This window comes from Clinocottus analis, unplaced genomic scaffold (assembly GCF_023055335.1).
Source record: "Clinocottus analis isolate CAN_PGR_092001 unplaced genomic scaffold, fCliAna1.0.p SCAF_18, whole genome shotgun sequence".
In the NCBI taxonomy this organism is placed as follows: Eukaryota; Metazoa; Chordata; class Actinopteri; order Perciformes; family Cottidae; genus Clinocottus; species Clinocottus analis.
Window position 1 is genome coordinate 12,365,393 of NW_027175909.1, and position 14,433 is coordinate 12,379,825.

The 14,433-nt window shown below is 39.6% G+C and overlaps 1 protein-coding gene across 4 annotated transcripts in view; it reads left to right on the forward strand.

Annotated features, from left to right (window-relative positions):
* The first annotated feature begins 4,348 nt into the window (after positions 1-4,348).
* The window catches only part of ube3c (ubiquitin protein ligase E3C), a 29,275-nt gene continuing 19,190 nt past the window's right edge, over positions 4,349-14,433 (forward strand). Inside the window, exons 1-12 of one of the 4 annotated variants that reach the window (XM_068582198.1) lie at positions 4,349-4,538; positions 4,914-5,145; positions 5,770-5,880; positions 6,018-6,071; positions 6,265-6,339; positions 7,696-7,842; positions 7,963-8,078; positions 8,197-8,354; positions 8,870-9,023; positions 10,099-10,319; positions 10,714-10,865; positions 11,377-11,564. In XM_068582198.1, the coding sequence (XP_068438299.1) occupies positions 5,815-5,880; positions 6,018-6,071; positions 6,265-6,339; positions 7,696-7,842; positions 7,963-8,078; positions 8,197-8,354; positions 8,870-9,023; positions 10,099-10,319; positions 10,714-10,865; positions 11,377-11,564 (1,331 nt within the window). In that variant the 5' untranslated portion in view covers positions 4,349-4,538; positions 4,914-5,145; positions 5,770-5,814. Of the gene's footprint in view, positions 4,539-4,913; positions 5,146-5,769; positions 5,881-6,017; positions 6,072-6,264; positions 6,340-7,695; positions 7,843-7,962; positions 8,079-8,196; positions 8,355-8,869; positions 9,024-10,098; positions 10,320-10,713; positions 10,866-11,376; positions 11,565-14,433 lie in introns of those variants that run through there. The other 3 variants (XM_068582199.1, XM_068582200.1, XM_068582201.1) reach the window with 3 other exon arrangements.

The window sequence follows — 14,433 nt, forward strand, 5'->3', positions numbered from 1 at the left end:
CGGGCCCCTCGGTGCGCGTCTCTTGGTCGCTTCTGCGGAGGAGGAGAAGTCACTGGCGGTTTTTTTTTCCACCTCTCAAAAGTTATGATGTGGTCCGGAGTGTGAGAGAGGAGCTCGGTGTGACACTTAGTCCCTGTCAGGTCGTGGCGATTGGTGCAGCCGTCTGCAGGGGGCGGTCCCAAACGTCACAGCGCCTCTCTGCTCTAATCACGGTGTGGGCTGCCTTGGTGCTTTTATAGGTATTGCTATTACAGGAAAATGACGCAAACGTTGGAAATAAACCTCAAGTTTTTTGATCAATTATGACTGAATGTTGTGTTTTTGCTAATAAAATGCAGTTGGTCTGTCTAGTTACAGGTTCCAAGGTGACCAAGGGAAGACGTTATTCGGTTTATGATTACAGGGTGCGGAACATTTCGGTGGATTGGCTTACTGTATCCATCACCAATTGGACCAAGGTCACAGGAACAGGTAACATTTGATTAATCATCGGTAGCCAAAGCACTCTAAATTGTTCACCATATCATTTTTTTTTTATGAAAGATGAAAATCCAGATCATTTTCCTCAACTGTTTACTGTCGTAAACCCAGAATGCCATTGTAATTAAACAATAGTGTGCTCTATCTTGGAGCTGTTATGGTTAAAGTGAGACTAGTAGATGGTGATGCAATATTTTATTGAACTCCAACCTGAAAACTGCAAATAAAAAAAAACATCTTATTTTTAACAAATAAGAAACAGTAAATGGCAATTCAGTTCAAAAGAATGAGTGTTGAATATAAAACTGAATTTAACGCGTAAGATGGTGTGACAGGCTATCAGGCTATTGGATTTAGATGTGGCGAATAAATAAATAGTCCTTTAAAAGAATGAAAGCTTGCGCAAAAGGGAACATCTTGAGCCGAAGCACCTCGTGAGGCCAACAGGGAAATTTAAGTAAAAGCTCTCCTTCTGTCGCTCCGAGGCTGCGAGTGACAGACGCGCACTGGCCTGCTGTAATGGAGCTGTGGCACCAAATTGATGAGGTTGAACCCTCGATGCTTCTACCGTCATACATCAGCAAACAGCGTGTTGTTTCCAGTCCCGTGCAGCTCATGAGATTTTCTTCGAATAAGCCTTACGTTTTGGCCCCTGTGTGAAAATATTTCTTGCTAAATCCAAAACTATCATAAGGCAAGCAACGGGGTAATCTTTTTTTCCCCAGAATAAACTAAGAGCAGGTGTCGGAATAAGTCACATTCACGCCAAAATATGGGAGCAACAAGCGGCCAAAAAAAAATTCGTAATTGAAAGAAGTGAAGTGTGATGAGGAGGGAGATGTGGATAATAGGCCCGTGGCTCCGGGTGACTTCGGTCTAATAAGCCACTTAAAGTTAATGGAAGAGGAGGTCAAAATGAGAATTATTGACACCCAGTTGCCCTTAACCTGTCTACCAATAAAGCTGATTAGTTTTTTGTCAATTCATCAGCTAACCGCACTCCTGGGACGTTTATTTGCTCGGGGGAAATCAACAAGTCAGCAGGTAGTTTTCAAGTAAAGGATCGCCATTTAATTGTGGACCTTGATGATCATGACCAATTACAGAATGATAACCGGGAGATTGATGTAGGTGGGACGTGGGCCTGTCGGGAAACGTGAAAGAAAAGAAAAAAACACAGAAGGGAGACACAGAGAGTCAAGAGAGTCAAGTCACTCATATGCTTTACGTTCACACTTATTCATGTGGGGAAATGGTGCAAATGCTGATCATATAGTCCCAAAAATGATCAGACGCTCCCGTTTTTGCATTGACAAATTGCCTTAATGTTTTTGAAATGAGCTTTTTTATATATATTATTTGTAATATATTTATAATTCACCTTTCTCAATTTTAATGCCCAAAAAAAATCAGGAAATTTCAGGAAAAACTGAATTTGCACAAAGGATGAGAGGGGGGTGAGGGCGCGTGGGATATTGATATTAAAATTGTTATATCGTAAAGGGCTACATAAACATCTTCCTCTCTAAAGAGTCAGTAATGAACGAGTCGCGGGAAGTCTTATTTTGTAGTTGTCGCTTCAATTAAAGGTATTTTACCAGCCTCCTGTATGATTATTATAACAGCTGGACTCTCCATCGCCACGCGCCCGCGCTGCCTCTTGTCCCCACTGCGGGTTTAATTTCATTAAGGGGCCCGCATGAATATTTCTATTAAAGCAGCGGTGAAATATGGAGCCATTTAGTATTGGCCTTCACCGATCACCAAGATTTATCGCTCCTTTTCATCACATCTATGGGAGAGAAAATTAATAAGGCACCCAAGATGGAACCGGACCCTAAAACCTTGGTCTTTCCTGAAAGCTGTTAATTTGCTCTGTAATTACTTTTACAATTAACTAAAATACAAATCAAAGTGACAAATCGGGATAGTTTATATATTAATTACCTTCGGTAAATGTGTTCATTATGAAAAGGCAATTCAATGGGACCTGCACTGTCTCTTTTAATGTCATGAATACCTTCAGTTAAATTGGCACAAATTGGCCGCTTCTATGAAATGTGTAAAAGTGCTTTTAAAAACATTTGTACCTCATGATCTTTCTCTCTCTCTCAATCTTATGTCCCATGGGCTGCATCATCTATGTCCTAATATTAATGTCAATATGAGATAATTACAGCACAGAGAGAGACGTATTTCTCGAAAAGAAACATCTTAATCCCAAACTCTTTATGAAATTCGATATTGCTGGTTAATTTGTCTCAGACGTGTTATCAATACTCTTTAAATGAAGAGTATAACACGTGAGCCTCCAATATTATATATGGGCCTTGTCCCAATCAGATCCTATTGATGAGATAATTTGCCTGTTTCTCGTGCTCATTCCTTTAAAACCTGTATTCGTTTAGCCAATAAAAAGCCCGATGATATAAAGCATCAGTTGGTTGACAAAAAGATTAAAGACTGCAATTTTACAACTATAAATACTTGCACTACTAATAATGATAATACTATTTGTATCCCATAAATACTTATATATGTCTACACAATGTGCACCATTATCAAACCTATTTTAAAGCACATAATATAGAGTAAATATAAAAAAAATGTAATGTATTGAAACACATTAATCTTGTTATATTGCAATTTTCTTTGAGATGTAGAAGCTTGTGGTTGACTTGTCCATTATATCCCAAAAATAATTAAGAATCGTTGATCCGTCTGCAGCTTACTTATCAAAAATCTCAACATGAAGGCAGGCATTATTGCACTTATTTTTGATTCTGCAGACGCTAATGCTGCAACATGGTAAAGTAACACTGTTAAGCATTTGTTAAACTTCAAGGGCATATTTAAGTTTTTACATTTCTTTGACTTGGTAGAAAGTTATTGATCCATGTTGGTGTTGGAATGTCCTGTTTGGAAGAATTTTGTTTTTAAATATTAGCCCATTTCATATGCATCAAGTTTTAAGCTTGCTTGTTGTGCAATTGTATTAGATTCAATTTTATTATGTGTAAACATATGTGTATATTTATATATATATGATACACAATTTAAAAAACATTGTCTCTGTTTTGAAGACTGACTTATGCATGATATCAGAAATAGATCTTCTACTACCGTTAATAAAAATCATCATGTATACCTTTTATCATCTTCCTGTGTAATATATTATGTTGATATGTGACAGAGTCTCCCAAAAAAATCATAAAAAGCATAGATTACCATCACAGATTACAACGTTATAATGTTAATTGTCATATGCACAAAACATAACATTACAAAAAAGGCCTTATAATAATGATACTGACTCTGCAGGATCCTTCCAAGACCTCCAGCTGTGTGCAGACTCTTAAGAGGTCAAAGGTTTATAAAAATAACATAATCAAGATGAACATATAACTAAGAAATGTAAAACAAGGGGTCCTTGCGGTAGAATTATATTGTCCGTATCAGTTTAAATATTCTAAATATAACTAAATGTAACTGTGATCAGTGTGCGTTGGCAGGAGATGTCTTCCCTCTCGTAGACTGTATTGGTTCAAGGGCTGACCCTTGTGGTATACCACATGTTGATGAACACATCCACATGAGGAATTTTATTAGTTAAATAAAACAACAAGTCCAGTACATTGAAAAAAATGCTAAAACTCATATAAACCATATGTGAATAAGGTCAGCAAACAGTAAAAAATAAATAAATAAATAAATTCAGTTAAACCCTGTAAACCATTGTTTACGTAAGATCACCTTTATTAGATTTTTCTTAGTTGTTTTTGCTGGCATGGCCACTGATGTTTGGGTTTGATTTGACTGGTTTAGTTATCACATTTCAAAAGGTAAATCAACACATCAGTGACCAAATCAAGGAATGGAACATTGATATTTTTTATGAGCACTAATAAGTAGTTTTTGTCCACATTGGCTATAGTTTAATAAGACATTTAAAAATGAAATGTTAGTAAGTCAACATGGAGAAGTCCTTGAAGTTCTCAAAGAAGTGGGAATGTGAACATTCAATTCTATGACAACCAAGCAAACCCCCTCTAGCCCTGGTAAGATTATTTTGTTCACTTCTTTTTATTTTTGTATTTAATTATGTTTTTTTTTTCCAGCTGTGTAACAATGGTCCTATGAAACAATGGATTGTGTCGTTAAACGATGATGGTGTCACAATTACTTCTGTGTAAAGAAGTAATTACCTACCTTTCGTCAAATATACCGGATTTGACCCCAGAATAGAAATGTCCAGGTTCACTAGTAAGCATCCGTCCACTCATGCTCTATAAAATATTACACCAACAAGCATCTATATGCTTATGTATACAATGGAAAAATATAATAAAATTGTAATTATGAAACCAGTGTAAGTATTTTAACGTGGTGTATCTCTTTAATCTTAAAAATGAGGCCGACGTTACCACTTACAGAACATTCTCCATGCATCTCGGTGAGAGGCGGGTTTATGTGGTATATTGGCATGAGTTTCGTCCAATCAAGTCCTCGGAATGGCCGGAACCGGAAACAGTTAAGTTATCTGTTCCCTGTGTTGTGTTGATTTCTAGAGAGAGAGCAGGAAAAGAAGACTTGACGTTTGGATTAACCTAAACTGCCTTTTCAGTGTTACTGTCCCCGTCTCACTCCATAAATCAAAAGTCAAAGGTAAACGCTTCTAATTCTCAGATGAGTCACCTGTAATATGACCCGATGTCAGAAAGAAAAGGGAGAGGAATACACCCCCGTAAAGTTAGCCTCTCCTCAGTGCTTAGCTCCTCTGGTAGCTAGCCGTAACGGCAACTAAATCAAGTTTTTCACAAATATATGAATCGGCACTACGACACATCATCAATAAATGGTTTGTTACGTGCTGTCCCCGTAGCTGCTTGGTGTCAGATCACATAAACGGCTGCGTTTAGCTCCTGACAGCTGCTGAGTCATTAGCTAGCTAGCTAAGTGAACCGGTTAGCTAACTATTGTTGCAACCAAACTGAAGCTGTCAGCCGGATAACGAGCTGAAGTTAACCTCCCGTCTTGTGGTTTTAACGTGGCCCATGTTTTCTCGTTCACGACTGTTTTTTATTTGTCATATAATTTACAAACAGCAAACGCAGGGCACTTTGCTCTCATGGTGGAAGAATCGATTAGCGTTAGCCCAATTTAATTGCTATTAAAATTGGAGCCAGATCACGAGTCGTCGGTTCATTTTTGTGTCATTTAATTTCAGTGTTTGCGTTGCCCTCAAGCATCAACGTTATATAATCACTGCCATTTCATTTTCTCTTTCAGCAATTCGTGGAAACCTCTGAATCAGTCAATGGGAAAAATCTAACAATGTTTAGCTTTGAGGGAGATTTCAAGACAAGACCCAAGGTGTCACTTGGAGGAGCAAGTAAAAAGGTAAACTGGAGTGAAATGAATCGGGGACAAAAGTGTCAAGACACGTGCTGTTCTCTCACAGACCTGTGCTTAAGTGACACTCATAGCGCATGCTATTGTTTTATAGTGTTTTAAGGTTTTCTTGTCTTGTTTTTCAGGAGGAGAAAGCTTCTCTGCTGCACCGCACTCAAGAAGAAAGACGAAAAAGAGAGGTGACTAACAAGCTGTTCTTTTGAAAGATGCCTTAATGCTGTGTGCACAATAACAAATCAGTTTTGCTACCATTTTGCAATATCAATTTAAAATAGTAATATTTAGTTAGGTTTCAAAATTGTCTGGTCTTAGTCTATTTTGGTTTCATGGTCAAAGATTGTGCATTCTAAGGTTTGTACTTTTATTACTTAGGATGAAAGAAAACGACTGAAGAATTCCATTATCATTCAGTCCTACATACGTGGCTACCAAGACTTGAAACGACAGGTAAGTCTGCAAGCACGAGACATACCTCTTTTATGAGGTTTATTTTATTACTGCAAGAATCAAATATTCAGTTTGGGAATCAGAAATTGTATCCGTATCATCAGAGAAAATGAAGGAACAAGGAATTTAGAACCGGTACAACAAATGATGTAGGTACTGGTTAGTGTAAGTAACTAACATAAGGGGTTTGGCTGTTAAACATTAAGTATTGTGAGCCTAATTTTACTTAACATGTCCTTACTGGATTCCAATGACATGTCCCTGCTTTCCAAATTGCAATCTTTATTTGTCTACTTTTAGTACATACTGCAGCTGCCCCTTCAAAGTGCGTGCTGTTGGATGCAGTATGCGGTCAATTGGGCCATACTACTTTGTCGTAACAGTGCACCTTGCACTTTGATCTCCCTGCACATACTGTATATGTGCTGTGAAGATGTTTGTGTGTCAAAATAGTCAGAAAAGCATGCTGGCTTACAAACTGTAAATTGTGACCAGATGCAGAAGGACAACCTGCTTTTTTTGCATTTGACATTTTTGGACATACTAAATCTTTTTCAAGCACACTAAATAGTTTGGTAGAATGGGTATTGAAACGCACAGTGTTTGTGTCAGCTCTCGCACATGAAACCCTTAAAATGCAGGTGGCTTGTGAAAGGTGCGCTGCCTGTCTCATGATCTTGAAGATGCTTTGGAGCCTGTGGTTGGGTCAGTGGGTCAGTCTATCTTTCTTCTATCTTTCGTTTTAATGCACATCTGTCAACCTGGCGCAGCTTGCCCAAACATCAAATCAGGAAGTCTGATGATAAACCATTACTTTGCCATGTGGTTGATTCTCTTTTTTTTGTATTGTCCATCAACAGTAAGGTTTTGCCAAATGTGTGTGCAACTAGTCATTTGCAGTCAGTGGCAAAAAGAAAAGAAGAGGTTGTCTTACTTTTAAAAAAAAAATAATTTGTTTTTCCTCAGTTCTTGCTTATTCATGGTCATATTACCCAAAGTTAAGTATTTAATTAGTTTATCGGAACTCCGATAGTTACCATAAACATAAATTCAATGCTCAAACCAAGACCGATTGCTGTCTTAGCTTAATAGATAAACATGGGAGCCGGACTTTTGACATGTTTCATAATCACAGTCCAAAAGAGACACTCATTTTTTTCTGCTTATTGTAAAAACATTTTGGTTTGTGATATCTTTTAAGACATGGTACTATTTTCTGACCTTTTGAGCCATTGAAAATATGAACTCTGGCTGATTATCCCAACCAGGCAAGTGTGTTATATGTGTGATATTATTCAAACAAGTCTGTGTGAACAAAGCATTTGCAGTATGTGACCTTTTAACTTTTTCTTCCAGTATGCCATCCAGAGGGCCAGATTTGACGAGTGCGCCGGCCAGACGCAGGGAGGGGGGGCTCCACGTGTCTTGGACGGTCCTGGTCTTTGCCTCTTATCTAGACAACTCATATTTTTCTATAGACAAAGTGTGGATGCACATAGATTGGTGAGGATTAAATATATCTCCTTTTTTTTAAAAGTATATTTATTATTTCACAGATTGCATTATAGTCAGAGAGGTTGAATGTACATCTTACAAATACTGTCTGTTTGTGTCTTCATAAAGATATGGTTGTGCCAGAACCTGGTGAAACACAACACTCAGTTTGTGAAACTGTTGGTCGGCCCACAAAGACAGACATGTATGTTTCAGATCAAGAGGATCTTAGGATTCTGCTGCAGGTACAGTACCCAAAGATGACAAGAATGGATTCCTATTTTTAGCTGCTGGATGCATAAACACGTCACACTAAAGCTGCAGTTGTCACTATCTCACCTGTCCCTCTTTTTTTCTCCCCAGACTCCTACAGAACTGCAGGGATGACAGTTTAAATGTGACGGTTCCCATGCGGATGCTAGAAATATTTTCTTCAGAGAAAACCTATTTTCCCGTTATTCCAGAGGCTAACTATGTAGCGTCATTACTCGAGCAGATTTTGCACTATATGGTACAAACAGGTATGTGAAATATAATCAGCATTGACATTTTGTTGTGGCTTTGATTGAGGAAATGCATAACTGATTGTTGTGTCAGTTTTGTGGAGGATTAAAACAAATGCAATATTGCAAACAATGACCTTATTCCAGCCTGTGTAGCACAGATACAAATAAACTGTTCATGGCCTGATTGTCAAACATTGAGGGTTGTAGAGATGAGGAATGTGTGTAAATATCACTTGGTCTGAAGTGTGTTTAACTACTTTTATCTGCACACGGGCAGTTCCTGCTCTTGCTGGCACTCGAGTTTATACAGTGCTGTGCACAGGTCAATGACTCATTTCAACAGTACTGTTTTGAAATGATTCATACTCGACAACATGAAACATCTTGTTTAATTTTCGGGCGCTATGTCAACTGTAATCAGATGTATGTTCATGTAAAGTCTGTAATTATGTCATAAGCAGGTTTTAAAAGTGAGCTTGTGTCTGGACATCCTTTGTGAAATTTTGTCTCAATCTGTGCTTTCTCTTCAGGATACTACAGGTCGCTGTATATTCTTGTGAATCACAGGCTCCCTTCCAGTCTGGAGTACAGTGACGCTCCTTCTATCCCTATGGCAAGCACACTGTTGGAGCACATCCTCAAACCTCTGCACTTTACCTACTCCTCCTGCACAACAGGCGCAAGGTACAGCACCAGACTGCAGTAACTGTCAGATCAGGGTGTGAACACGGATGGTGGCAGGAGCGTTTTGCAAAATTCAATACCAAAACTTACATCACAAGTTTTTCTTTTATAAAACAATACAAATAATTATGGGTCACCTGTACAAAGTTCTTCACCAAAAATCAATTTTACTGCTACTTAGTTATTGCTTATTAAGAGGTAACTCCAGAGGCTGCTGCTGGGAAGCGTCACAGTGCCATACTCAAAATCACAAAGAGAAGTTGCTCCAGAAAAATGCGACAATAATCAAATGAAACATTAACATAACTAGCAACAAAGACTGATGGATAACCTTCTACTCAAGTGTCTATTAGCAATGACCTTTTGGTTAGTTACTTGTACAGTGCCGCACTGCTGACCTTGTTGTGTGACCTTCCTCTGGAGGAGGCAAAAAAGCAATTTTATGCCTTTAACATTTAATAGAGTATTGCATAGTAGTATGGTAATAATTTAATGATGAACATAAATATGACTTTTGTCCCAAATAATTTCCTTTTGAGCTCAGAGAAAACACAATGGCGTCATGGCAAGAAAGGCAAGTCTTTGTCTCTTGTAAGTTCTTTAATAATCATCCATTAAACTGTTCAGACAAGCAGCAGTTTTTGTCCCCTCTAGTCAGTGGTTTCAGCAGTAATTGCTGCAGAGACCAATTTACAACAAGCCATAAAAGACCCCCAGACTCGCTCGCTCGCCAGAGTGCAGAATATCAAACTGTTTGCTCTCAGTTTCAGACATTCTTAATAACAAACGACAGGCGACTTCTTTTCTTCTTTGAAGAAAAGCAAGGCGGGAGTGAGAGAAACTTGTGTACACACTGACTCTCACAGCTAATTATCTGACTTGGCCCACCAGATGTGTGTGACTGGGCCACACAAAGCAGCTCTGTTTGGAGACACAATATTGGAGCACTCACACAGCAGAAAGAGCAGGGTGACGTTACACCACTCTCTCGTCTTAGCTAATTTATGTGTGACCATTCAGTATTATGATTCATGTAATTGATTTACTTATCTCGTGTCCGTTTGTCGTCCCGCAGGCAGTTTGTATTTGCAGCCTTTACTAAGGAGTTCATCTCTCCACCGTTCACCGAGCAGATCTTTCACTTCTTTATCCCGGCGCTGTCGGACGTCCGTCTCTCGTTCCCATTTGAGGCCTTCCTGAGCTCCCTCCAGGTCACCATCGGCTCCTCCTCAGCAGCACAGATTCAGGCGCCGTGGCTGTTTTACTTTGTCCTCTCTGCAGGGGAGAACTGTTTAGGTGGGTAATACAGTTTATGTGTGAAGGCCAATACATATGTATATAAATATATATATATGGCTCATGTGAAGTAGAAGCTCTGATTGATAGAGGTGGCTGCTGCTGTGACTTCATGTCACAATCATACCACTTTTTACACTCAGTGAAACTGTGCAATACTGTCATATTTGTGTGCCTTATTTTGTTTGTTTTATTATACTATAACATTTATAGCTATGTTTATTCCTAATTCGAATTTTTACCTTAAGTTTATTGTAATTCATTCTGTGTGGAAGGAGGACCGAGCAAAATAAGCTTTTCGTTGTACGAAGTAACTTTGTTATCTGTGTATATGACAATAAAAATATCTTGAATCTTGAATGAAGATAGGAAAAAATGATGTGTGTGTTGGCAGGCTCTCTATCAGAGGAGGGTCTCCTGCTTTACCTCCGGGCTCTGCAGACGCTACTGCCGCTGCTGCCCGTGTCAGAGAGCAGCAGCAGGCCGGAAGTTACCAGCGACTCAGAGGACGACGATGACGCCGGCATCCATCCAGCACCCAAGCAGGTACGTTGTATACTGTACACACAGACATATATGTACACACAACATGGTCCTGGAGTTCAAATATTAGAAGCCATATTAGTGTTGTTGATGAACTGGGCACATAATCAAAATGATTAATCATATTTCATTTTCCAGCGATTATGAAGATAAGCTAATTCCGTTTCCCAATGATGCTCTCCTTTTAGTTTTTTTTTCTCCTTATTTGTGTTTCAAATGTAGCGCTCCCCTTTTAATTTACAGCTGTTTTATATGGATATGAAAGTTGTCCCATTTTTATATGTTTGAGTACAAGAAGTAAGTGTTTAGGTAATTACAATTAAAGCACAGTACAATAGTCTGTATGTGTAAAGATATTCTTTGGGTGGACAATTTTAATTTATTGTTAAATCTTTTGTTAAAAGATGACCCAAAATAAATGAATGGATAAAAATGGCAAATATCTTTACTCTGTGGCAAATCATTTTCCGTTTTTCCCAGTCTTCCAACCCACATGTGTTTCCTTTTCCATCAGGATGACAGTAGAATCTCTGTGCAGCTGATCACAGAGGAGTGTGTCCACAAGCTGGACACGAAGCATCAGACTAACGCCCTGTTGAACCTGGTGTGGAGGGATTCGGCCAGCGAGGAGGTTTTCACCATGATGGCATCCATCTGTCACACACTCATGGTTCAGCATCGCCTCATGGTGCCAAAAGTCAGGTACAAATACAGAGACCCATTGTTACTTTATCGTGGCAAGGACAAGATTATCTAGTATATTCATCAAAAATAGCAGAGGCTGGAGGCATACTTCCCTAATTTGAATAAAATACATTTAGTGTTTTACATTTTGTAACTTTAACCACAGTGTGTCCCGCAGTGTTTCTGAATCCAAACATGGAAACAAAAGCGAGGCCCTTTTTTCCCATTTTTATTTAATATTCAAACATTTTACACGTCTCGTGGAAATCAGCATTGTGCTCAAAGAGCTTGTTTGCACACCTACCTGATTGAGAGGAAAACTGTGTCTTTATGTGTTTCCGCGCTGTAAGCAGTAATATAAATAACGGTGAAGTGAGGCAGGCAGTTATCAGTGGTCCACACCCACTGGCATTTACAACCGGCAAAGGAAGCCGGGATGTCAGGAAAGCTGTCAGTTCTGGATGAGGGCAATTACCCTTTCTCAGGTTGATTACATTAGAGCCAGGATGTCAGAGGTGGTGTGTGTGTGTGTGTGGGTGTGGGTGGGGTTGGGGGTGGGTTGATGCATTGACTGATGGGAGGTGATCTAGACTGAGCTTCGTGGAGGGTAAACCTGCTCTAGTTAATTATTAGTGTAGCCAGTTGCTGCTAGTTGATTTAAATGTGCGGTGTTGGGATGTTGAGGTATGGACATTCATAACACGATTGCAACTCCATCCTGCTTCTTTTGAAGCTCGAGCATACACAAAACAATGCGTAAAAAGACGAGCACATATGTGCTTCCTCAGTAATAAAAAAATGAACTGAACACTCAAGTCCAATGGTTAACTAGTCATTTTGGAATATTCCTTACAAACAGTTGAAGAGAATATAGAGCAATTTTAGTGTATATTCCCCCCCCCCCCATTCCCCTTATTTTATTTATTTTTACGGCTTCCTCCTTCTCTTCGCTTTTACCATAAATCCCGCCCTTCGTCTTCCATCATTATTGGATATCTGTACAAAATAATTAGCTCACTGAGAAAGATTAATCACTGCGGGAGTGGACGGGATAGCTTTACAAGAGGCTAAGGGGAGCAAATTGCATCCCTGCCTTGATTTACTGCTCTTACAGCAAAAAAAAAAGAGAAGCTGGCCGGTCGTCCAGCTAGCCCGGCACACTGCCTTTTTAATAAATATGTAAAATGTCTCATGAAGTTAATTTTCTTTAGAGGACAATTTAAAAAGCTGTACAATGATTCGCGAGCAAAATTGATTTTTGATTGGTTTGCAAATTGTACTTGCCGGGTTTGTGAGCATAGTGCAACTTCACTTTGTTTAGTGTTGGATATTTGGTGTAGTTTCCCTTTGATAGTCTGGTTTCGACTCACTGTAGCACTCTGTTGCTAACGGGGCTCGCTCTGATGGAAGTGAGCGCAGATGAGCTGCTATGGTCCTTCATTTACTTTTGAATGGTAGCTGTGATTTTTGTGTTGTCGTGAGATAATGCTGTTGATCATCTCAATACAGAAGTCTACTAAACAAATGTGTATTTAGGTGGAAACTCGCTTGTTGAGTCTTTACGGCATCAGATCTGACTCGAGCTGCGCTGCTATTTTTTTCTGCTGAATAGAGATTCTTTCATTACTGTAAAATGAAATGATCGGGATGTGATTCATCAAGCTGCTTTACACATGCACGTGCACACACACACATGCACAGGCAACCCCTTTTGATGTCTTGACTTTGTTTATTAGTGGTTCATTCCATGATTGAAATGGGGGTTTAGGTTCTCTCAGGCTGTAAATCAGCGTGTCAGCTGGCATTTAGTGCTTTGTTTCCCATTTCAATCAAACACCCGCATCACTTGTTATGAGCCCGCAGCACTACTCCTCGCTTCTCTCCCGAGCCTTGTAGTACTGACAGATGGTGTGTGCTCGGCACAAACCATTTTTCAAGCCGTATTGAGGGTTGTCTGACACTCGGCTACTAATGCTCATTTCCATTTTCAGGAGTTTTGAATGAGTTTTGGTAGATTGAATGGTGGAATGGGGATTTGAGCATTGACATTGAGATGAAAACGATCAGCAAATTTAGGATTGCCTTTTGCTCTCACTCTACTTTCTTCTCTCTTCTAGTCTCTTAGCTCTTTTTTTTCTTCACTGACCTTTACTCCTCTCCTTTCCTGAGGAAACATGATGCTGCCCTATTAAATGCAAGCGTCCTTATAGGTGTCAGCACTGTCACTCTTAAACAAGGGCCCATTATATGCAGGGGCACTTTATTTTGCCTTTTAGCTTACTTACCACATTATTGTCACCTGTACTTACCCTCTGTGTGAAGAGCCATGCAATTTAGGAGTACACACACACACACGCACGCACACACACTTGAACAAAGAGCAGCTTCACACCTTGGTGCCACAGCCCGTTGAGTGCAGAGCGACTATAGCAAGGTATGTGGGCCCTCCTTAGTGTTATCATGTAATTCACTGTGAGTGTGGAAGCATGCTGGCGCTGCGGGGTCACAGCGAGGGCCAGGCTTCCCCTCCTCCTCCATCCTCCATTGTCTTGCTCCCTTTGCCATTAAGTTAAATGGGGCTCCAGCAGGAAGCCAGAGGGCTGTTTATGACCCGAGCTGGGTATCCTCGCCAGCAACTAGTTTACTAATGGAAGGTGCCTCGCCTAAATAAAGCTTAATGGCTCATTTAATCTCTTTTCGGCCCTTACAAGGTATAAAACGGGAGAGAAGGACGAAGAACATTCTATGAGGGAAATGTTGGTTAACCTTACGGGCCCTTTGGTTAACAGGGCTAATTTAACAATCTCAACATAGCAGACAGATTGACGGGAAGGCATTTTACTGTTGTTCACACTAATTGTGTCATCTGATTTAAAAATAGCTCTAT